At 43.0% G+C, this 25,482-nt stretch overlaps 3 protein-coding genes across 4 annotated transcripts; all 3 read left to right on the top strand.

Annotated features, from left to right (window-relative positions):
- The first annotated feature begins 3,577 nt into the window (after positions 1-3,577).
- On the top strand, positions 3,578-9,698 carry LOC133927196 (protein REVEILLE 6-like). The gene is made up of 9 exons (XM_062373548.1): positions 3,578-3,970; positions 5,934-5,991; positions 6,111-6,234; positions 6,312-6,473; positions 6,561-6,665; positions 7,367-7,476; positions 8,152-8,211; positions 9,077-9,177; positions 9,262-9,698. Exons 1-9 carry the CDS (start codon positions 3,705-3,707, stop codon positions 9,275-9,277), a joined length of 1,002 nt encoding a protein of 333 aa, XP_062229532.1. The 5' UTR covers positions 3,578-3,704; the 3' UTR covers positions 9,278-9,698.
- A 4,575-nt stretch (positions 9,699-14,273) lies between these two features.
- On the top strand, positions 14,274-20,132 carry LOC133927193 (conserved oligomeric Golgi complex subunit 7-like). The gene is made up of 10 exons (XM_062373539.1): positions 14,274-14,805; positions 15,723-15,812; positions 15,923-16,042; positions 16,164-16,265; positions 16,349-16,599; positions 16,810-16,955; positions 17,102-17,300; positions 17,451-18,117; positions 18,726-19,058; positions 19,271-20,132. Exons 1-10 carry the CDS (start codon positions 14,518-14,520, stop codon positions 19,547-19,549), a joined length of 2,475 nt encoding a protein of 824 aa, XP_062229523.1. The 5' UTR covers positions 14,274-14,517; the 3' UTR covers positions 19,550-20,132.
- A 532-nt stretch (positions 20,133-20,664) lies between these two features.
- On the top strand, positions 20,665-24,966 carry LOC133927194 (ATP-dependent zinc metalloprotease FTSH 2, chloroplastic). Of its 2 annotated transcripts, none has more exons than XM_062373541.1 (5): positions 20,665-20,914; positions 21,598-22,740; positions 23,094-23,407; positions 23,901-24,141; positions 24,388-24,966. In XM_062373541.1, exons 2-5 carry the CDS (start codon positions 21,607-21,609, stop codon positions 24,727-24,729), a joined length of 2,031 nt encoding a protein of 676 aa, XP_062229525.1. In that variant the 5' UTR covers positions 20,665-20,914; positions 21,598-21,606; the 3' UTR covers positions 24,730-24,966. The 2 variants fall into 2 exon arrangements, with proteins under 2 accessions (XP_062229525.1, XP_062229524.1); XM_062373540.1 differs by having other exon boundaries at positions 21,590-22,740.
- The last annotated feature ends 516 nt before the right edge of the window (positions 24,967-25,482 follow it).

The raw sequence follows: 25,482 nt of genomic DNA, 5'->3' as shown, positions 1-25,482 counted from the left end.
CATGAGTCAGCCACATTTTCAGAAACGCCCACCATAGATTTCAATATGCAAATCCACTGGAGCTCCAAACTTCTCCACGAATCCCCAAAAGCTAAACTTTTTTTGGCAAAATCAGTTTACTTGGTGTATGTTTGGCTCGTTCTCAAACTTTGCAATAAAAGCTAGATAATTTTGATTGTTTACGGAGATTGTTTTGTTCATCACCACATTTTATACAATTCACACTAAGTGGGGATTGAATCTATCTCAGTTGTTGATTAAGGATATGAATAGATCATACAAGTTTGAGTCATCTTGATTAACGCAATGTTTATTTTCAAAAAATATCTATATGCATCTTAAATATCTTAACATCTTATTAGTGTAGAGTCCGAAAGCTATACTTGTATTACCTAATAAATACAATTCACAATATAACCAACTTGCCATAGACAATTTCCTACAGAGATTTGTTTAACTTTGTGGCGGTTGATTTTGTCGCCGAAAGAACAAAAGATTTACAGCAATTGCTTGCAACTAGGTGCGACAAAAGTTTTGTAGCCTCTCCAAGAAAGGTTTTAGTAAATTCCCTACGAAGCTAATCCAACAATTTGGGATGTTCCTTTCCCTTTATCTGTGACGCATATCCTCATAAGAATCACATTGTTCCCATGAAATAGAACTCCTAGTTCCAAACGTGCCTTAGATTCGAACTAAGAGTCTTTAACTTGATAGGACTCATATGGAGCTTGGACCAATCTGCATGAACAAACATTCTCCGGGACTAGAGTAGAGCGGGCAACTTCCATGCCAAAGCCCCAAATGATGCCTTCGTGCGACCCATTTTCTGTGGGTCGGCCACCAAAACCAAACCAGAAATAAGCAAATGCAAACCGGCATGCGAAAGACTCAAAGCATTTCCGGCTACTCCCAACCATATTCTCTTCATTTCGTTTCCTTTTCTGTTTCTATTCCCTTTATTTTCTCTCATCTCCAACAGCTTTCCTTCGAAAGGAATCGTGAAGGGAAAGGAGAGAGAATCCCATCCTGAAAGGAATAACCTTAGGAATCCCGTCGTGAAAGGAACCGTGAAGGGAAACCGTTAAGAGCGCTGAAGGGAACGGGAATCCCTTCACGACGGGAATCTGACCGTGAAGGAAATCCCTTGGTCTTATACCAGAACTTCACCACACAAAGCATTAGTCCATTTCACCGTGCCTGCGTTAACAGCTTTACGTTCTGCACTTGCTCAGAATCACACGATCCACGCCGGTAATTTATTCCTTTTATGTTTTATTCCATATAGTTCTAGCGGTAGAAATTTGTGAAACTAGAGTATAAATACATTAAGAATATTTAGATGAGCTTTATATTTTAAACTATAAACTAATATTTAAAACACTTTATTTAACCTACGATCTTAAAATTTTAGTCTTATTTGCTTCACTTATACTACACTTCTCGCCTACCAATATCTCTCTCACTCACACAACACAATACAAACGGATCGACATGGAGCAATCAATTTGGTTGCTTTTTTAGCAAGCTTCCGAAGTAATTTTGTCTTTACTCTCTCTGTTTTGTAATACTTGGCACTTTTGACCGATCACGAAGATTTAGATAATTATTGGTAAAATATTTTATGACCAAAATATTCCTTTTATGATTAGTATTGAGTTACACGAATAACGATACGAATTATGAATTGATAGGAGAAAAATGGAAAAGAGTAGTAAAAATATATTAGGATACATGAAATACAGTATTTTAAAAAGACTCTTTTGATCAAAAAGTAATAATTATTATGAAACGGAGGCAGTACTTTTCTGGACCTGCCTAGCAACACCAAGGATGTCATCTGAAACCTTGTGCCCGTCGGAAAGCCGGCAACAGCAACCAAAAGATCTTGTGATTTTGCAGCGCGAGTGTTGATCTGACGCGGCAACGCCCGGCAACTTTCCAACAATCATGCAGATCCCAGACATGTTTGTTGTATCCAAGGCTAATTGTCCGTAAAATGTGTGCTTTTCTTCAGTATTGAGCAGGTCTACAGCCATCTTCTGCGCAGGGAGAACACCTCGAGATGGTGACAAGACCTATCAAGCAGCATATGGAGAGGATTTGTGAAAGACCAAGTTCAGGTACTACCATGTGCGTTGTGAACTTGTGATGAATCAACAATTGTATAATAGGATAATGTGACTTGAGTTTCTTTGTTACTTTTGACTTACAGATAACTGGATATGTTTCAGTTTTGGTGTGCCTGCGAGCCACCAATTACATCTACACCCTTGCGGCTGCCGGGATGAACTACAATGCACGTTTCGGACTAAATTTGGGTCCTTAAACAACATGAATCATAGCACTGCAAAATTGGCTAGAAGTTATATTCCTTGTCATCCTTTTGTATTTTTCTAATAAGGGAATGATCACAGCATATTTTGGGACTCACGTATGTTTTCAAAAATCAAAATATATAGATGGTCAACTATTTACATTTTAAATACTATTAGTTACATATATATACACCTTATATACTAGTATTCTCCACAAATATTATCAAAAGTCAATGAAAACAATTTACATATAAAAATACATTTACTCCAAACAATCAGTGACATTGCACACTTTATCCAGCTTAAAAGTCATCAGTCACACCATCCAAAAGCAGAGTTATCAAACGAACACAGCTTCTGAACAAACAACTTCTCTAAGACTAATAGTTAGAAGTAGTTTTTAGAAAAGACATAACCCAAACAAACAAGCCCTTAATGGGATGTGTGGTTGAGCAGATTTCCAATGAAAGATTCTACGAGAAAGGTCCGATAGGTTTCAAACCTCTGACTTTATAATATATCGTCTGCATCGGTTATTCAGTTTCCACGACTTAAAAGCTGCACAAAACACCAACCCACTTAACAATCTAGAATGAAAAACACACCGATTGCCGAACACCGAACTAACCATAAAAGTCGGTTAAATCGGTTCAGTGAATCGGTTTCGGTGAATTTTTCCCACCCCTAGCGTGGGATCACACGAAGTACCACTAGACCAGAGCATTTTTGGTTCGTCTCGGCCCAAAAAAGCCCACCCACAAAGGCCGACGACGCTTACTAGGTGGGCCAGGGCAGAGGAGAGCAGGCCCGGAACACCTTGGGCCTGACTCGAGCCCGCCCCGACAAGCATATTTTCTTTTTCTGAAGTGTAAAATTAAAGGGCGGTCCGAAAATGCATGACCGATGGCCAGTAACGGGCGTTCCTGGGCAACAGATTTGAGCCCGACATGAACTGGGCCTTTTCTCAACCCAGCCCGAGAAATCCTCAGGTCAAGCTAGCTCAGGCTGCACTGCACGGCGGACCAGGAAACGCGAAGGGCGTGCCGCGTGCAGCGACGACGACGACTCATCGTCATCAGAGCTGACACGGAACGCAACCAACTTCCGATCCGGCGCCACCGACCAGTGGACCCACCCGTCAGCCTCGCGGCGCCACCGGTGCATTACTGGTGGGCCCCGTTCGTCAGCGTCACTCGGCGATTGCGGTCAGGGGCGAACCGCCCCGAAGCGTAGAGAATCTTCCACATCGCGCAGCGCACGGCCCATTTCCAGCACCCACCTCTCTCTCTCTCTCCCACCCAACTCGCAAGTCGCGCACCCGAGAGGAAAAAAAAACACGACCGAGTGGAGGCAAAACCCTAGGCTGCAAGCCCCCTCCCCCCCCGGCTGATGGTTTCGATGAGCACGACGCCGAAGCCGCTCGACGCCGCCGTCGCGGGCGCAGGCGGAGGCGTGGATGAGGGAGGAGGCGGAGGCGGGAAGAAGCAGCAGGGGATGCGGGGGGTGTTGGCGATCGCGGCGCCGCCGATGGCGGTGCCGGCCCCGGATCCAGCGGGGGAGGAGGCGAGGAAGACTAGGAAGCCGTACACCATCACCAAGTCGCGGGAGAGCTGGACGGAGCCGGAGCACGACAAGTTCCTCGAGGCGCTGCAGCTGTGAGTGCCCGATTCCGCCCCCCTCCCTTATCTCTGATGCGGAAAAAACTGGTGGTGTTTTTGATAGGGTTAGTTGCGATTCCTTGCTTCTTGCCACCCCCCCCCCCCACTGCGCGCGGCCTGCGCCGCTACGCACTTGAATTTGGCGTGTGCGGCGGGTCCTGCAAATGCTATTTGTGGGTAGTTTAGCAGGCGTTTTAGGTGGATGCGATCGATTTCGCATAGGTTTTGCCTGTTGGGTTGAATTCGATTGCGAGGGTTCGTTTGAATCTGTTAGCTTGCACGGTCGTGGTTGGTACACATTTCCGTCCGCGTATCCAATTTTCGATGGTTTGTAAATCCTGGATTTTGATTGGCTTATTTGCTGAATTTTGGTGCATGCTATTGGTGTCGGCTTGGAGGTGCAGTGGTGGTGGTGGTGGTGGTGCATTTTGTTCGATACACGTGCTTGTTTTGATGTTTTTTGTAATTTAGTTTCAAGCTAGTTGAGATGTTATGTTCTTAGGCTGTATTCATGTCCGATTGATATAACAAGGGGATTGTGGGATGAGGTTTGATTCCAGTTTACCGAAACAATGTGACTTTTTAGGGTACTCGTGATTTTGCTAAGGCATTTCGGCTGCAATAGTTGTTTAATGCTGTTTAATCTCGTTAGTTGCAGGAGTGAGTGGGAAGGTAACTTGTTACTAGTATCTGTGGATCTATGTAGCTAATAGTATAACTAGGCTTAATGTTGAGTTGCTTGTTCCTGCTGCTGTTTAAGAACGTTACTCAAAATAGCATTTTCTGTATTTAGGACTACAAGTTTTGTCTTCTTTCGTCATACTTAACTGGCGTCTTGTGATAATTAAAAACAACATTTTATCCTATTTCTGAGCAAAGGTGCCTGTAAAATATTTTCTGTGAACTTGTTCAGCATGGTATGATAATTTAATTCTAATCTTGCTGCTGAACTTTCAAGCTACATGTTTTTGGCATGTTTGGATCCTTTGCCAAACGTTGCCTAGCAAGCTAGGTGGGAGATTGCATGTTTGGCTCCCTTGCCTAGTCAGCTAGCCTTGTTTTTGGGCAAGGCGATTAAGGATTTATGACTTTTTATCATTGTTCAAAAAATCAGTGATCAATAGCTGCTCGGCTGGCTGGGGAGTAGGGATTAATCGGTTAATCGGGGATTAACTGAATTAATCGGGGATTAACTGAATTAATCGGTTGGTATAAAGTAAATAATATCAGTATTTCTGAACTAACACATTAATTTGTGATTAATACACATCAAAATATTTGGTTGTAGCTTTGTAGGTATAAAGGATGTGTAAACAAACTACATAAAAACTGCAGAAAAGTAGAAAAGAAAAAGAAAAAATAGAAAAAGGGAAAGGAATTGGGTTGGCCCAGCCCAACATTCCTTCCCTGCAGCCCACCAGCCCACTAGGGTTTCAACCCTCTCCTATTACTCATACTCAGTCTCACACCGCCCGTCCCTATCCGCCACCCGAGTCCTCCACGCCGCCGCCTCCTCTCGTCCCCCGCCGCCACGCCTCCTCCCTGCTCCCTCGCAGCCACGCCTCCTCTCCTCCCCCGCAGCCGCGCCTCTGCCACCCTGCTCGTTGCCCTGCCGATTTTAGAGCCGATAACAAGCTAATCTACTCATTGCCCAGCCGATCACCGATTAATCGGCTGATCGGACGATTTTCCATCACTGCTTTTTAGGGAGAACCAAATTGGTTCTCCTCAACTAGCAAAGTTTTCTTTGTCCAATAGCAAGGCTAGGCAAGGTTAGGCAAAGAAACCAAGCACGTCCGATGTATTTTAATATTTGTATCTTTTTCCTGTGATTATTTATACTTTATGTATTTCAAGTAATTATACTGTGAATTTATTATATTTTTGGAATGCTTTGTTTGAGGTCTTGGATGATCGACTTACATTTCTCAAATTTACCTCGTTCTTTTGCTTGCTGTAGTTTTGATCGTGATTGGAAAAAAATTGAAGCATATGTTGGCTCAAAGACTGTCATACAGGTACAGTCCATAGCCATTCCATAGTTCTCGAAATGCTTGTGATGTTTTGACTTGAGTCATTCCATAGTTAGATGTACACATTCTAATGTGCTCGATCTACAAAAATGTTCTTTTGACAGATAAGGAGCCATGCACAGAAATACTTTTTGAAGGTTCAGAAGAATGGTACAGGTGAGCATCTGCCCCCACCCCGGCCAAAGCGAAAGGCGGCTCATCCATATCCCCAGAAAGCCTCAAAGAATGGTTTGTATTATTCAACAGCCTAGCTCATTGGCATGACCTTCTGTTTGACGTGTGGTAACTAGAGTTTATGTTTGCAGTTTCTCAAGCTGTATTATCACAACAACTCCCTCCTCCGAGGGAGCAAGGCCCTGTTATGTCTATGGATACATCTAATGTTGTTAGGAACACAAATGGGAATGCAGCGGTGCCTTCCTGGGACAATGCTCTTGTTCAACCTTTCAGTGCAAGTCATGTGCAAGGTTTGTTATTTAACATTGTCGCAACCTACATAAAACATTATTGGCTTTTGGAGGAAATTCTAACTTTTCACATATTTGGTGGTGCAGGTGCTGTTGCAACAAATAACTGCTCTAGTAGCATAGAGAGCCCATCTGGAACTTGGCCAACTTCTGAAGCAGTTGAGCAAGAAAACGCCGTTCTACCACTCCGTGGTGAGCACATCCTTCTGGAGCATACACTCTGCGAATCTACCTTGCCAATTGCTCTGGTCGTGGCCTAGGTGTGGTGATCTTAGAAAAATAGAAACCATTGCCAACTGCATTTTCCTTCCTCATCAGATTAAATTAAATTATGTTATGGAGTGAGGGCTTGACATGCACACCATACTAGATAGCATACTGGATCATTTGGGATTGGGTTCATATTCTGACTCTTTTAGGTCATTAAGTTTATTTCCCTGTAGAAGATTTGCTGTAATCTTGCATGTGGATTTTAAGAGGAAAACATGATTTTTAAGGAGAAATTCCTGATGATCTGAGTTGTCATTTGCCCATTTGTATATTAAAGCAACTGAGAACCTAGCCCTCACAGGCTTAGTTATGTCCAACTGCATAATCTCAAATCTAATCTAGCGACTCAATAAACATGGCCCTAATAACCTCAATCCTTTCAGAGAGCTGGAGTTTAGGCAGCTGGACCTTTTGGTCATACAGGAGAAACATAAAAAATTATCATATTTTAATCTTGTGGTATCATCCAGTAGGGACCTGTCCTTAGTTCCTAACCATATTATGAAACATGATCTCCTTATATGTTAGTTATGTATCATCGTATCTTTAAAGCAGATATATTGGTATGAATGGATTTTTTCCCCTGTATCCTTAATTTTGCTTCTCCCTGGTTACACATGCAGTCATGCCAGATTTTGCCCGAGTATACAGCTTTCTGGGAAGCATATTTGATCCTGATACTAGTGGGCATTTGCAGAGGTTAAAGGCGATGGATCCAATTGACGTTGAAACAGTACGTCTTCTAAAAGCTCTACTTCATGGAACTGTTTTTCATTTCATGATCGTTTTACCCTTTTCATTTGGTATCTCTCCCATTTCGATGGTTTACACTTTTCTATGCCATATTATTGTTTCTATTTGCTAGCTTCTGCTGCAGTCTTGGCTACAGTATTTAATCTTTAGTCAAAATGACTGGTGGCTCAACACAAGACTCTAATAGTCACGTCCTTGAATTTTACATGATCATAAACTTAGTACATTCTTGAGTTTGAGATATAGTTTCTAATTTTTCTGAATATAGCAGTGTTTAATAAAACTCATTAATCCTCAGTAATAATATTGGATATGTGTTAGTTAAGTTTCACCAAAATTCCGCTTCAGTCTTGCTATCTTTGAAAATAAAACAAGCAGCAAGCCTTTTGAACCCCTGAAGTCAGAAACATCCATCATCCAGCTCTTGGTATCATTTTACATCTCCAGTTGTTTTTCTTCCCAAGAAGAAGAAATTCAGATATTTTATGCTATTTAACTTTGAATTGCTCTAAGCCTCTTCTGTTTTCTTCATTCATTGTTGAGAATTTGTGTCTTGATTGCTTATTTGCTTTCTTTAACGTTATTAATATCTGCCCATGCAAATGTGGTTTGTGACTTACAATGAACATTGGTTGGTCGGTTGACCAATCTACAGGTACTACTGCTTATGAGAAATCTATCCACGAACCTTACTAGTCCTGACTTTGAAGAACATGTAAGTTATTTTGTTTCTTCTTTCCTCTGATCCACTCACATTTCTCTTAAACTTTTCAGCTTCTAGTTATGTGAGCATGTTATGAATGATATTCCAATGATGATATTCCAATTTTGTATTATACTACCATTAGGTTCACCATAATTTTGCCCAGTACAGTTATTCTGATGAATTAAGTGTTTCAAAAATGGGTCACATTAGCATGTCTAGGCAGTGATTATGTGCTAGATGCCACCCTGCTGCCCACCCAACGCCTAACGCTTTTTAAAACATTGCTGATGATAATGTAGTTCTTTCAGATTGTATTCCAGCCATTGTCATTTCTGTTATGTTACCCTGGAACTCCTTGAAATTCCAGTGCGTGCTTCATTACAGTTATGTCTGATGTTACATGGCCTTTTTAGCTAGTGCACGGTTAAGTACTTTGTTAAGTGTTTTGAAAGAAAATTGTGCCAGCCTGTAAAAATTCTCAATCACAAATACTTAGCTGGATAATTCCATTACTATCAGTGTAATCTAGATTGTAATTGCAACTTTATTTCTTAGGTGTGAAAGGTTCAGCTGTAATAAATCATCCTCCCTCCCCTGGCATGAACCGAACCACATTCAACTTTTTTTCAAGCTTTGAGTTGACGAGTCCATCATCGTGCAGGGTTGTAATGATCATATTAACCATATATAAAACCTTTTCCCTATAGTAAATAGCTTCAAAACGGTTGTTACACTGGTTCCTATAGATAGCTTAGAATGTATAACTATGTTGATAAGGGGCATATCGTCTGTTTTACATGACTCTTTACGATAGTACTTGATTTGTTCTATTGCTCTTTTCTGAAATCCTGACTGATTCACTCTCTGATTGCAGCGGAGGTTACTATCATCATATAGTTATGGTGGTGGGGACCACATTAAATCTGAAGGCATAGAAAATCTTGGCTCTCCTCAGAGTTGCCATCTCCCATTTATGTAAACCTTCAGTTGCTCTACCTTTTCATGTATGCTTATGACTTGATATACTGCATCTTGACTAGGCGAATTTGCAATTTCCAGGGTAACAAGTGAATGAGAGAACACTGCCCATTTGTGGTCGAAGCTTCAGTTGTTCCCATGAGGCGTTCTTGTGTGCTCCCTGTACTGGAGTTGTGGACGGCTGGTCTGGCAGTTTATGAATGCTAGAGACGTAATGTGGCAGTGACATCTGTATAGCTTCCAATAATGGTCTAACCCTAAGGTAGTTTTGCTCATCATGTTCATGTAGATAGCCAGTTTTGTGTGCTCATGTATTTTTTTTTGTCCTCGGGTGGAGCCTAGATCGACATGTTTTTGTGGTACACATCTGTGTATGCATGTATGTAAATATGTGTGATCATGTAATGCTTGAGGTACTGGGAGTCTTCGATTAAGACAACGATATATACCGAATAATCAGGTCGGAGGCACCCTCGACTGTATAATGAAGAGTTTTTCGATTGTTGATTTGCGTAAAACTTTGGTCCTCTAAAAAAGGTGCATATCTTTATTATTGATCAATTTGTTGAGAAATATTAATTGGTTAGTTTCATACTTGGGTTTTCCTCTTGAAGGATACCTATACTTGGGTTTGGAAGTTATTGGCATGTGGTTTTCGATGCGAACTCTGCAGGTCTGCTGAATCTGTGCGCATTCTGCAGGTCTGCAGACTTACTTATGCTTTCGTTCCTATCAAAGCCATTTCTATAATACTATTATAATATCTTTTAATATTATTATAATATTTTTTATTTTTTTATCTTCAACGGTTACTCTATTTCCTACCTATCATTACTTTTTATTTTTCTTTAGGTATTATTTTTCATTTTTTCCTCAGACCCACAATCATATGTAGCTACAGTAATACGGAATCTTTTTTCCTCCGGTAAAGTTGTCGGCGTCGGCATCTATGTGTATTCTCTGTAGCACTGGATAGGGACTCTGTTGGAGAGCTTCGATCGGCAAAAGTGCTACAGGGATGGAGAAAATGATAGGCATCGTGAATTGCCTCTCTGTTGGAGATAGCTTAAGAACTGAACGATCTCTGTTCTAGATGCCTCAAGCCAAATATAAACGATGAATCTAGATTTTCCATACCAATTAAGCCCTCACGGGATTCACGTCCTGTTTGTCATCAACATCAACTCGCTAGCCAGAATAACAATCTCTGGTGACAAACAGAAGGCAAATATCATGCATACTAACCATCACTTAATTACTGAACATTGCGAAAGTTTCCACCTCTGTTGCAGTTCATCTCACACTACGATGACAGCAGTTAGCTTGCTAATACAACACATCACCACTAGCTACCATGTCCATTACAACAACACATGACCAAACTAGTACAATAACCGGTCTGCTAAAGAGGTGAAGCGGTTCTACTTCTAGACAGGCCTGCGCTCGGTCCTCCGCGAAATAAGTCTATGTTGGTGTGTGGATGCATTATTTATCTCAACCTGTTGATATTACTCATCTAATATATGATTCTTTTTATTTTTCTCTCCAACATGAATCTCAACATAAATAAATGATCCTGATAAATATGTATGTGCAAGGCTAATGAAAATTTCGCATTCTTTGTCCTCACATGGAAACAACCGACCCAAGTGTGCGCTCGGTCCTCTCCCTGCACGACAGTTGATGCTATGCCCTCGACTGCACGCACAATTGCAAACAATTGCCCTCAACCCCACTGCCCACCTCACGCCACAGAGTCGTCATCTCCGCCAGATGCGCAGACACGCTCTTAGGACGACGATCGGCGTCCCTGCTCTTGACTTCTCCTGCCATCTCTAGAGGTCGTTGTCATTGCGAGTGCCGCACCCAACCACCGACGTTCACAATTCAGCACACCCAATTTTGCCTATGCACACCTATTGGATTTTGAGCTCTTAATGTGTGCTCTGCTACAAGGGTTTGCTGAAATGAACTAGATTTGAAAGCTAGATTACCTACAAACTTGCAGATTAGTTGCAAAATAGCATAGAGTAACTCGTATATACCATTGGAGAGGAAATGGAGGCACGACCATGGCTGCCCATTGTCGTCGCGCTCTTTGTTTGACGCAGCCGTGTTCGTCGCTTAGGAGGTCAACGTCAACGTCAAGAACTACGGTGTCAACGACGACACCAAGGTACATGTGTGCACATTGGAGGTTTCTTATCTTTAATGGGTTCTTCTTCCCTTGGTATTACCACACTGCCTGGCTTTTCTCACACGGTGCCCAACTGGTCAGCCGTGGTGTGCGTACGTGTAGTCTCTGATAGAGGCATGGAAGGCGTTCCCGGGGACGTACTACATCAGCCCGGTGCAGTTCCACAGTCGGCCATTACCTTCGTCCCAGCTCCAGCCACGTCACTCACACTCGCAGCAACGGTAGTTGCAAATAGAAAGCATGCATGCGTAGTTGCATTGTTACTCATAGTCTATTGATGGGTGCAGAGGGCGCTCAAGATGGTTTCGGACCTCAAGCAATCAACGACTTGATCGAATTCGAGTGGGTGAACCAACTCACCGTCGTTGATGATGTCATCGACAGCCAGGGTGCCGCCTCTTGGCCCTTCAACAAGTGTCCCCATCATACTTAAGCCTCTTCAATCTCTTAGTCCATGCATCCATGACACAGTCGTTGCCAGAGGCTAGCTGGGGCATGCTTGGCATTGGCTCTACCCCTTCTGAGTGCATGGAGCCAACACCCTTGTGCATCCATGGCACCTATTGCTTGGAAGAAGTCTTGGATACCATTCCGATAAGATTATGCTCGCTTGCGCTCACGCACAACTATTTCAAGCATTACAGCCAGGAATTCCAACTGTCCAAGTTCATTAGTGACAATGTGTTAGAAAAAAACTAATCTGAGTTCCATGATCTTCATTAATCACATAAACACAATCACTAGTTAATACAAAAAATAGGGTTTAGAACTTGAATTTGGTGAAACTATCCCCTTCTTATCAGTGTAGATGCTTGATCACAATCTGAGAAGATCCCTAGCGGCGTGGATCGGCCTTCAGATCAACTTAGCGCCCTTCGGATTGATTTTGAGATGGAAATATTGAGGGGCAACAGTTAACGATCACTAATGACGAGATTAGCTTCATAATTAGGTCTTCCCCTCCTTTTATTGCGCTGACCAACCTGGGACCTAACCGTTTTACGTTTAACCCCCCAATCGAGGCTTAATTAATAATTAGCCCTTAATTGCAGCTTAATTAATGTAACTAATTATTGTTGTATATTAAATCAAGGACTAACTTGTTGCCGTTGATCACATTATGTCTAACACAAGGTGCTCAACTTGTATGTGGCAGGGCACTTCTTCACAACCTACACAAAAAAGCTCATACATCCAACTCCGATCAACTTCAAAGAAGAGCACGAAGAGTGACACTAACAAAATTAAAGGATCTTAATGGACCAAAACATATCTCCTACGTTCTACAAAGGTTAAAGAAGCACTCATATGACTTTTTGAACAGACCGTAATATGCTACAACCTACATAGGCTAAGGGGATACTCATAATAACTTTTAACAATGCTCATCCCGCAAGTGATAACGTACTCCTCTACCTTTATCTATTGCTCCCCATTGGTGCATTAAATACGAATTCCTACCTCCTACATGGATGACTAATGTGGATGGCTCTACCTTTATCTATTGCTCCCCATTGGTGCATTAAATACGAATTCCTACCTCCTACATGGATGACTAATGTGGATGGCTCCAACAACGTTCAAATCTCCGATCTTGCAAGTAACAAGGGGAGAACTAGAGTGAGGATGATACTGTGAACACTGTCTAGCACCATTAGTTTTCCTAATCTGTCTCTCTCTTCATCCATCACGAGTGCAACTCCTAAGCAAATCTGCCTACCTCTACCATTAGTGCCTCATCCTAGCCACATCAGCTCTACGCTATGACCAAATTGGACCAAAATCTTTGCAACATTGTTGCATCCCCTCCCCTTGAGGCCCCATCTGGATCTAACATTGATCTCAAAGCGAGCGATTCCCTACCCGCATCGACCTTTCCAAGCGAGTCATCGAGTCAAGCCAGCCGCACCAGTCAGCTTTGCCTTCGACCACCTCTGTGTATGTGACTCGTTTCCCTGCCCTAGGATTTGCGGGTGGTACGTCTTTCGACTTTTCTTAGACACACAATTGTATGTCTTCCGACTTTTTCCTCAAGGGTGCAAAAATATGCTCCCGCAGTAGTAGCAATGGCCGCTGTTTGCTTCTCGACGCCATCCTACAAACTTGAGAAACAAATTTGACATCATTTCAAGAAATAAACACTAGAGAAATATGATTGTCGCTTGCGTCCCAGGTGGCCTTGCTGTTTTCCCATTCAAAACGCTGCTTGTGCTCAGCCTCAGCCTATGCAACATCGCCTAGGCACTAATGGCCGGCCACAACAATCGTGCTCTTCGGCCTCATCTCTGTCCGTAAGCTGGTTTGCACTTTGGCCTCACGCAATTACAATCTCGTGACCCTCTCCATGTAGCATGTCGTGGCACTAGTGCTCCTTGCTGTTGTGCCCATGCTCTCACTACACGGTCTTGATCTTGGCATGGTGCTATTCCAATACGTGCACTTGGCGGACACCAAACGAATAACGAAACAGAGCGAATAACGAAACAGAGCCAAGAGACGTGGAACATGTCGTAGACACCTAAAGTCCACATGACAGACTCGTGATACACCGATTTGGTGACCCGAGATACAATAGACGAGGCAGTCTGTTGATCCTTATTCTATCATAAGAGATATCAAAAAATAATATTGGATATCGTAAGGGAATAGCTAACTACTCACCCGCTTAGATTATGGGATGAAAGTGGTTAAAAATAATAAAAAAACGCTAAAAATCATTTTTATTTTCAATTTTTTTTTTCTAAAAATGAAATAAGCAAAGACGGTGGAGATCTAATACAGAGAATTTTTACCGTCTGAAACACGCCAAACATCGAGTATATCAACCGAAGTGAGTATTATCTCACCGTGGGAAGGCGTAAACATTTTTGTTTTCGTATAGCTTGTTAGAATACGTAATAAGCAAATGCGTTTCCCCGACGAAGGGCCATGGTAGATTGGTGGTCAGTGCTCGAGTGACACCTGACAAGGGAGAAGCCGCGGAGACGAAAGACTGGCACCTCGCCTCCAAGTATTCAATCATCAACTTCCAGACTCCAAAGGTCTCCACGCCTCTGGCAATCCAAGTATCCGAGGAGCCGAGGAGGAGGAGGGAGGAAGAGGAAGGGCAGTGAACCCGCGCGGCTCGGGTTGCGGCAGAAATGGTGGTGGTGGACGCGTCGGAGTTCGGGGCGGAGGGGTTCGACCCGAAGCGGTGGATCAACGCTGCGCTGGATGCGCGGCACCCGTCGGAACCGCTTGACCGCTTCCTTGCCGACGCCGAGGAGCGCCTCCGCGCCGCGGCCGAAGACGCCGCGTCCGCACTCGAGCGTGACAGCGGGGACGCACTCCGCCGCGTCCCGCTTGCCTGCCGCGACGCGCTCCGCCTCCGCGACGACGCGGTCGCGCTCCGCTCCCACCTCGCATCCGTCCTCCAGTCCCTCTCCCAGGTGCCCGCCCCGCTCCCAGCTCGGTCCTGATTGGATCTGGATCTCACTCACGCTCCCGTGCGTGTACTACACGAAATCGAGACGGATCTCGTGGGGCATTGAAATAGTTTGTCATTGTAGACTTGCGAATTTTGAGTCAAGTTCAGATACTGCGCTTAATTTGTTTGCACGTGTAGGTTAACTGGATCTGGATCTCACATTCCCTGCCATGACATTTTTATCTGTGCGCTTTTGAACAGTACATACCACATGCATGTACTGTAGTGTACACAATAGTGCCAAAATCATGACTAAGGCGTTAATTTGATCTGTTCGTGTTGAGGGCTCAACGTGTTCGTTTGCTATTATTTGGAAATGGACCTCGGATTTTGCCTGGGTTTGGTGATGCCAAGCTAAATTCTGGCACAGTAGCATAAGGCTGACATGTGTTGTATGATTAGGTTGGGGGTGTTACCACGTACCTGTTATGTTTTATACACTAGGGTACATCCAAATCACAAATTCAGAGCTGATGTCCAGAAAACTCCCTATACTTGTCTTGCCGGAAATCAATGATCCCTGTAGTTCTAGTTATATGCACATACTTCAGATGATAAAATCTTGTAGAATGAGACACAACATCAAATTGCAAGTGTAACATTTCATCCCGAAGTTTACTTGGTAGAATGTGACAATTTTGCTCTCTCTTAACTGTCACAACACTGTATCTAACCTATGTAGCAAAATAGAGCTTCAAATAACTATAACTAGAAATTACTGGAATTAGTGATTCCTTTTTCTATTGGCGGCGCTGAATACTAGATTTTATGAAATTACATGCACACATATATGTAAGATGAACAAATTAGCCTTCAGTTCCAGCTACATTTCACCAAGTTTCTAGCCAACAAAGTATTGATGGTTTTACCTCCAACCAGGCTGAGGGCTCCTCTGCTGAGTCAATAACTGCACTAGCACGAATTGATACTGTGAAACAACGTATGGAAGCGGCATATGCAACATTGCAGGTAAGGTCTATGTGGATTGTAGGCCATGACATGCCACTGGAGTAACTGTTTTACTCACAGTGGTATGTTCTTATTTATTAGCTTTAAGAGTACGTGTGATGGAATGGCAGGATGCAGCTGGGCTAGCTCAGTTGAGCCAAAGTGTTGAGGATGTGTTTTCTAGTGGCAATCTTCCAAAAGCTGCTGAAACCCTGGCAACTATGAGACATTGCTTGTCAGCAGTTGGCGAGGTATTTTATTTTCTCTCTCTCTCTCTCTCTCTCTGCATGTCCGTGTTTGTGTGTTGCCTGTACAAAACTATGAGCTATATACATAATCTGTTCATTTAGCTTATAAGAAAGTTTCTTTCAGGTTGCAGAGTTTGCAAACGTGAGAAAGCAGCTTGAAGTATTGGAAGAAAGGCTAGATGAAATGGTGCAACCTCGTTTAATGGATGCACTTTCTAATCGCAAGGTTCCCCCCACCCCACAAAACTATTTGTTTATTTTTGTCATATGAAGCATTTCTATTTTACTTGAACAAATTTTGCTTAAAAGGTTGATGCTGTGCAAGATCTTCGTGGTATACTGATACGTATTGGGAGGTTTAAGTCACTGGAGGTGCAATACACTATGATCCATGTTAAGCCTCTAAAGAAGCTTTGGGAAGATTTTGACCTAAAGCAAAGAGCCAGCAAGGTGGAAATGGAGAAGCATGGTGGTGAAAGCATAAGTAGTCTCTCATTCTCTAGCTGGCTACCAAATTTCTATGATGAGACACTACTTTACCTTGAGCAAGAATGGAAGTGGTATGCTCATGGGATTCCTTTTTCTTTGTTCTGAGTTAACACATACTACAACCTTGTAAATTGGTTGAGCAGAAGTCAATTTTCTGAAGCAGGTTTTAACAAATATATTTGGCACACAGAAGAATTCACATTTCTAGACCAAAAAAAAGCACTTCTTTTTCCCCATCAGAACTGTAATTTTAGATGTTCTAAAAATGCTAATGCTCACAGGTGCTTGACTGCTTTCCCTGAAGAATACAAATCACTAGTCCCAAAAGTACTTGTTGAGATCATGAGTGAGTTGAATTCAAGCTTTGTCTCTCGTGTCAACATAGCAACTGGAGATGTTGTTCCTGAAACCAGATCGGTTGCAAAAGGTAATGCATAAACTGCTCACTAATGTCATGTTAATGTATACTGACCTTCATCTATTTCATGGTTGTATTACGTATCACTTCTCTACTTTGACAAGTTATTAGTTGCTTTCTGCATAATCAGTTGAGTTTATTTTCTTTGCACTCAGGTATAATGGATGTTCTATCAGGTGACTTGCCAAAAAGTACCAAGTTGCAGAATAAGCATCTTCAAGCGCTAATTGAACTGCACAACATTACTGGCACTTTTGCTAGGAACATTCAGCACTTATTTTCAGAATCAGATCTTGCAGTTGTGCTGAATACATTGAAAGCTATATATTCCCCATATGAAGCCTTTAAAGCAAGGTAAACACTTAAGGCAGTTTTACAGCACATCTGTTCTCATTACCAGCTGCATTTATGGCAATTCTTTGATGCAACTGATGTATAATACTAAACATTTTTGAGGTGACGATACTAAGCATCTGGTGCTGCCCACTATTTTATGTCAAGTAGGTATGGGCAGATGGAGCGTGCTATACTTTCTGCAGAGATGGCGGGTATAGATATTCGTGGGGCTGTCTCTCGTGGTGCTGGTGCACAGGGTATAGAGCTGAGCGAAACTGTCCGCAGAATGGAGGAATCCATCCCGCAAATGATAGTACTTTTTGAAGCAGCTGTGGAGAGATGCATTAGTCTTACTGGTGGTTCCGAGGCAGATGAACTGGTAGGGGCCCTTGATGATATAATGCTGCAGTACATATCTAATCTACAAGAAATTTTGAAGTCCCTAAGGATGGTATGTGGGCTGGAAAGTACTGCACATAGTGATCCCTTGAAAAGGGATGCAGGATTAGAGAAGAAGGATGCACAACGGTTGGTGGATGTTTCTGAAGAGGAAGAATGGGCTATTGTCCAAGGTGCTTTGCAGATTCTTACAGTTGCTGACTGCCTAACTAGCAGAACCTCAGTTTTTGAAGCTTCTTTAAGAGCTACGCTTGCCAGGATTGGGACAAACTTTTCACTTTCTGGGTTTGGCTCTAACCTTGATAAATCACCTGCAACAATTGCTGATGAGAATGCAGAAATTCCTCTGGGAGGGAGGGCTGCACTTGATATTGCAGCTATTCGCCTCAGTGATCTACCAGACAAATCTAAGAAGCTCTTCACTGTACTAGAACAGGTAAGTTGCATTGTTCTAACTTTTATTTGCATTTAGTGTTACAGCACAGGATCATTACTTGTCTTCTTGATTGCAACTGTACATCTGAATAATCTAGTGATTGGAGTTGCAAAGTGATTAATTTTCTGCAATTATCACTGAGTAGAATTCGATAGATGAATCCTGTTCATATTTCCGTAGCATTCTATGTCCCGAGCTATTTGATCTTTGATTTGACGGTCCTCATTGCACATTTCTTGGTGGCCTGGGTCACCATGTCTATATCTAGCAAATGACATATTTGTTGTGTTGGATGTGCTGTATTGTAGTATGCTTTATCATTTGATACTACTATGTTTTATCGTATTGTTGATGATCGTGAAAACGTCCATGACTTGTTTGAAGGCAGTGTTGAAACATACGGATTACAATTGTAGGATTCATCTAGAGTATCTGGTTTCATAGAAAATTTGATTTTCATCATATTTACATGCCATTTATGTTCTGCATAACAAGCCAATCATATCTGTGTCATAGAAGATAGAACCTATTCGTGGCCTGCAAATTTTCAACGGTATTTTCTTCATGTTCTACTGCTAGCATTTAAAGAATTTATTTCTTTTTTACAGTCAAAAGATCCAAGGTTCCATGCTCTTCCGCTCACATCACAGAGAGTTGCGGCCTTCTCAGACACAGTAAATGAGCTGGTCTATGATGTTCTCATATCTAAAGTTCGGCATCGTCTCAGTGAGGTTGCTCGTCTCCCAATCTGGTCGTCTGTGGAGGAACAGGGTGGCCTTCCTCTTCCAAGCTTCAGTGCCTACCCGCAAGCATATGTGACCAGTGTTGGGGAGTATCTCCTCACTTTACCACAGCAGTTGGAGCCACTCGCAGAAGGCATCTCAGGCAACGAGGCTGGCAACGATGAGGCTCAATTCTTTGCTACTGAGTGGATATTTAAGGTAATAGACGCAAAGCCTTTCCACTACTTTGCACAAGATTTGGACTACATTATCTTGGACAAAACCTGTGTACTTGTTAAATATACACTTATCACAATTGGATAGAGCAGTAGATTGAATCCCCTATAGATCTTATCAGAATACACAACACCATTTATTGATTAACGTGAGGGCATCCAGTCTCGATTCTTATATGTGCCTCCATGTATCAGGTCGCGGAGGGTGCTACTGCGTTGTTCATGGAGCAGCTACGTGGAATCCACTGCATCACCGACCCGGGTGCGCAGCAGCTCGCGGCTGACATCGAGTACCTAAACAACGTCCTCTCTGCGCTCTCAATGCCGATCCCTCCGTTCCTGTCTACCTTCCACGCCTGTGTCTCGACCCCGAGAGACCAGGTCCGCGGTATGATAAAATCAGACGGCGGAAGCCAGGTTGACCTCCCTACCGCCCATCTGGTCTGCAAGATCCGGCGGATCTCATTAGACTAGTGAAACGAAATTGTCGTAGTCCCCCCCCCCCCCCCCCCCCCATTCCGCGAATTTTACCTCTGTACTAGCATACATCCCCGCATCCTTGATCAGTTGCTCTCTCGACATATGGGTTTGTTGCTTCATTTTTCTTTTCTCATTTTTGGTGCCTTGTAACCGTACTGCTTGCAGATAGTGAGAACAATCATAGTATAGAAGAATTCATTACTTGGAGCCAATAAGTGATTGGATGCTTTGTCATTGCAAAAGTTGGGAAGAATTGAGGCTTAGCCTCCACACATTGAGGTGCAGTTGAGAATTTAACACCTCGGGTGTTTTTGGTTTATGTCCTAGCTGTATCAAGCCAAATTTTGGCCATGTCTAGGTAATTTGACTTCCATTTAGTTTGTGACCAAGCATTGGCCATGCCCCCAAAAAGGTTGGTCATGCCTAGCTACCGCAACAGCAATCCTTGGCATGGCTCGGGTTGGCATGGCTTGGGCCAGCATAACGCTCGCCTCGGAATTTGGCTAGCTGCAGCAACACCTTTGCTGATGTGTTATCTTGTTATTGGTTGCATTAAATACTTTGTATCTTAGATTAACTTACTTCAAATTACTATAACTTCTAAATCATGCACCAAACTTGTGATCCGTTTGAATCGTTGCATTTCTTGCAATTTAATTAGAAAAAAAGACTTGTGTTGACCATATCTTAACAATAAATAAGTAATGTGTGTAACTTTGGTTTGGTCGTAAATCAAACACTACTTTTCAAACCAAATTTTAACAGTATCCCAACAATTGTTTGTGTCAACAAACAAACAGCCCCTTTGTTTCACTGATATGTGGCCTTAAGACCAAATTTGTCATATCACAAATTCCCCTGGTTTTCGTAAAAAATGGACGGCTGGGCTACAATCAACCAATGCTATTACCAGTCTTGCACTTGTGATCTTACGTGAGTTCAGCAGCCACGGCACCGAAAACCCAGACTTGCAGCCCTGCGCCACAAAAATAATACCCCCGAAAAGCCGGGATTTTTCACCTGGACTAGGAGGGACGCCTGATATTTCACTCACCTCACCTGGGCTACTTCCGTCCATGTGGGCTCATCTCTTCCTCGCCGACGCTGTGGCCGCAGACCCGCCCACGTCGTCCCTCAACCCCACCCCCTTCCTCCCGAAGCAATCCCCACGCGACCGCGCACCGGAGCCGGACGAAACGAAACAAACGCAGGGGGTGACAAAAATCTGCGCCCGTCGCCCCGCCCCGCCCCGCCAGTGTCGTCCGTCGGTTACTTATACACCCCGCTCGCTCCCTCCCTCCCCTAGTACCTCGCTTCGCTTCCCCTCCTTCCATCCCGGGCTCCGGTCCTCGCACACAGGTGCGTGCGCGTCTTGATTCCGCGATTCTGCGCTGCTTGCTTCTGGGGATTAGTGTCGCGTGAGATTTGGTTTCTGAAGCTGCTTTTATCTTCTTTTTTTCGTGTGTGTGTGTGTGTGTGTGTTTGTTTGTGCTTTTGGATCATTTGGCGTAGATTGAAGAGAGAGGGGGGAAGAAGTCAAGAAGGTTGGGTTGGGAGGCGGTAGGTCCGCATGTGATGTACGGTGCTAATCCAGGTTTCACCAGTAGGATACTGAAACTGTATGCTTGTTCTCTTGAATTAGTCGGTCAATCAGTAAGTAGAAGCCATGGCGCTTTACTCTATATGCATTATCGTACAAAAGGCTGATGATTGCAGTTGCTTGTAGTTAGAAATCTGCTTGAAGTTCTTGAATAGAAAGGCTTCCTTTAAATCTGTTTTTTGTGTTTACTCGAACGTACCGGTGTTGTCGAACAGTTTACATTCCAAGAAATGCTTGTTTTAGTTCTCCAAAATGAAAGGATTTTCCCCATTTTTACTTATGTTATTCCATAGGCTCTTATCCTGGTAGCAGTGATTGCTACAATTGAACCGAATTGATGATATAATACAGTAAACCTTGGAATAAACACCTGAATGAAGCAATTTTTGCTTTGTAGCACTTGTTCTTTCTCTGATTGACGATGTCTCTTTCAGTTTTTCAGTGAGCAAAGATGGCACCGCCATCCATGAACCTTGCGGCAAAGGGGGCGCTTCCCTTCTCGGCACTTCCTTCAAGTGGCGTTGCACAAAGGCCCGTGTCCGTGACTGCTTCCCTGGAGCACAAGACCAGCGATGCCAGAAGGAAGTTCCTAAAACTTGCACTTGGAAACCTTGGAGTTGGGCTGCCCACCTTGTTGGGTGCTAAGAAAGCTCTCGCTGATGAGCAAGGTGTCTCTTCGTCAAGGATGTCTTATTCAAGGTTCCTTGAGTATCTTGACAAGGATAGAGTGAAGAAGGTTGATTTGTTTGAGAATGGGACGATCGCTATCGTGGAGGCTATTTCTCCTGAGCTCGGCAATCGTGTGCAGAGAGTTCGTGTGCAACTTCCTGGTCTGAGCCAAGAGCTTCTTCAGAAGTTGAGGGAAAAGAATATTGATTTTGCTGCACACAACAACCAGGAAGACTCTGGTTCTCTTCTGTTCAATCTGATAGGAAATTTGGCATTCCCACTTATCCTTATTGGTGGTCTATTTTTACTGTCGAGAAGGGCACAAGGTGGCCTTGGTGGACCCAATGGTCCTGGCTTTCCCCTTGGTTTTGGTCAATCTAAGGCCAAGTTTCAGATGGAACCCAATACTGGTGTTACATTTGACGACGTTGCTGGTGTCGATGAAGCGAAGCAAGACTTCATGGAAGTGGTTGAGTTCTTGAAGAAACCCGAAAGGTTCACTGCTGTTGGTGCTCGCATTCCTAAAGGCGTTCTTCTTGTCGGTCCTCCTGGGACTGGTAAAACTTTGCTTGCCAAGGCAATTGCGGGAGAGGCTGGTGTGCCATTTTTCTCAATATCAGGCTCTGAGTTTGTGGAAATGTTTGTTGGTGTTGGCGCTTCCCGAGTTCGTGATCTTTTCAAGAAGGCCAAGGAGAATGCTCCTTGCATAGTGTTTGTTGATGAAATCGATGCTGTTGGAAGGCAAAGAGGTACAGGTATTGGTGGTGGAAATGATGAAAGGGAGCAAACTCTGAATCAACTATTGACTGAGATGGATGGTTTTGAGGGGAACACTGGAATAATTGTTATTGCTGCCACTAACCGAGCTGACATCTTGGATTCCGCTTTACTTAGACCTGGACGCTTTGACAGACAGGTTAGTTTTTTATTTGGATGTTAACATTTGTTTGGATTCTATTTGTCAGTGAATTCCATTCCTAACACAATTAAGTGAACACCTGTTTCGGTTATAGTTGTTCTGTTTGATTTTAGCTTTATTTGTTCTGTCTTAGTGAAGTTGTCAAGTGCTTGCATGGAAAATTAAGTTTAACCATTTTATAGCCAAAAGTTCAATACCCAGCTTGTTTCCTTTGTAGATTAGCCAACTGATCCATTTAGCTCAGAGATCGAGTCATCTTTCATTCAGTACGTTGAAGTTATCTGGACCTTAACTTGAAATATTCAGGGCCTTCTTAACATTTTGGGTATACCTTGTAATTTGTTGCACAGGTGTCTGTTGATGTTCCTGATGTACGTGGAAGGACAGAGATTCTGAAAGTGCACGGTGGCAACAAGAAGTTTGATTCTGATGTTTCTCTTGATGTCATAGCAATGCGAACACCTGGGTTCAGTGGAGCAGACTTGGCAAATCTTCTGAATGAAGCAGCCATACTGGCAGGCCGACGTGGGAAGACAGCAATTTCTTCAAAAGAGATTGATGATTCAATTGACAGAATAGTGGCTGGTATGGAAGGAACTGTGATGACAGATGGGAAGAGCAAAAGTCTTGTAGCTTACCATGAAGTTGGGCATGCAATTTGCGGGTAAGAGATGTCATTTGCTTTGAGTTTTCCACTTTGCAGATCTTGTCTCCTTTGTTGAACATTGGATTAGGATTGAGTTACTTTAGGTTTTGGTGGATTGGGTGGATTGCTCAGATAACCTGTAATACGTTTCAAGTATTAATTCCATGGTACATATGTGTGTTAATATGGTTTCTAAAGCATGCTAGCTAAATTTCTTGTCTGATGATGAAATGGTCTGGTAATTGGAGGGACGACAGGGCAATGATTTGGTGTTCGAATAGACTCAAAGTAGAACTTTCAACTTGTTATTTAATGCATGGCCCGTTGCTTTTGTGTACTAAGACTCTTAAGAGACTCCATTTCTGTTACTATTTTTCCCCTGAAAAGCTTATTACATATCGTGGTTTCACTTTTGAGTTATTGATGCGCCTTTTGTCTCTCATGTTTTTTTGTAACCATTCCATATTGAATTTCCATGGAACCTCATTCATTTACGGGAATCTCTTTGCAGAACTTTGACGCCTGGCCACGACCCTGTCCAAAAGGTTACCTTAGTTCCAAGGGGTCAAGCTCGTGGTCTTACATGGTTTATCCCGATGGATGACCCAACACTTATCTCCAGGCAGCAACTCTTTGCCAGAATTGTTGGCGGCCTTGGTGGTAGAGCTGCTGAGGAGATCATATTTGGAGAGCCTGAGGTGACCACCGGAGCTGCTGGTGACTTGCAGCAAATTACCGGCTTAGCCAAGCAGGTATGCTCCCCTTTGTGTTGCAGCTTTATCAACATAAACTGGAAACAGTAGCAAGAACTTTGCAGTTCCTTCTGAACTATTTGTGGTTTATGACTGATGACTACTAATTACTAAATGAATTTGAAGAAAACTACGCCGCAAACTCACATGCTAGAGTCTGCTAGAATTGACAGAAATCTGAGACATCTTGTCTTGACTCTTAACTATTGATCCTTGTTGCTAATTGAGATCATAATGCTTCTGCAGATGGTGGTAACATTTGGTATGTCAGAGATCGGCCCATGGTCTCTGATGGAGGGGGGAGCACAGAGTGGGGATATCATCATGAGAATGATGGCAAGGAACTCCATGTCGGAGAAGCTCGCAGAGGACATTGATTCGGCTGTGAAGCGGTTGTCAGATGAGGCCTATGAGATTGCTTTGAGCCACATTAGGAACAACAGGGAGGCCATTGACAAGATCGTTGAGGTGCTCATTGAGAAGGAGACACTGAATGGAGACGAGTTCCGGGCAATTCTTTCTGAGTTTGTCGAGATCCCTGTTGAGAACCGGGTTCCCCCAGCCACGCCGGCAGCTGTCCCTGCCTAAACTCTTATAGTTTTGTAGGGGTCAAATTTGTTGTTGTAAGATGTTCATATTTTGGATTCTTGGTGTACACTAACTCACCTGCCGGACTTTTGGTATACTACATGTAACTTACTCATGGTCAGTTATAAACTGTAATTAGCTTAAAAGCTTTGCGCAAACTTTTTTAGTTTCTGTCTTCTGATCGAGTGAAATTTCTTGCTCGTTGATTAAGGAGAAATTTGCATGATTCCTACTGCATTGTATGGACTTGTATCCTTGCATTTTCCAATCTGGACTTCAGAGTTCGACAGTTTAGTCACATGCACATTTTTATTTGCCATTTGAAGTCTCAAGTACTATTTCACCTTTCAAAAACTGGGTTCACCAAATAGTTGGCTGACTAGGCAAATTCTGGCTACTGTATGATTTGTGAGCAGAACTGTGATGAAAGTATGTTTGCATTAGGAACTTGGTTCATTTTGTTGTTGAAATTGACCCGAACTGGGATTTGCTAATTGGCACATTTTTAACTATAATCCTACCTGGCATAACTTTGGCTAACAAATATGAGGCAAGCTACAATACCACTTACGCTCTGCGATGGCTGCATTATCAAATTTGCTTCTCCATTGTTTCGATCATCCCAAGACGACTCACCCCAAAAGGCTACTTTGTTAACAAGTCACAAAGAACGATTATACTTTTTCAAAACTGTTGAAATCCCAGAATGAACTGGCACTTCTAGATTCGTAGTAATAATCGATCTTCTTGAAA

This window comes from Phragmites australis, chromosome 8, assembly GCF_958298935.1.
Source record: "Phragmites australis chromosome 8, lpPhrAust1.1, whole genome shotgun sequence".
In the NCBI taxonomy this organism is placed as follows: Eukaryota; Viridiplantae; Streptophyta; class Magnoliopsida; order Poales; family Poaceae; genus Phragmites; species Phragmites australis.
The sequence above is the reverse complement of the archived record's forward strand: the minus strand, read 5'-3'. Positions and strand labels throughout refer to the sequence as shown.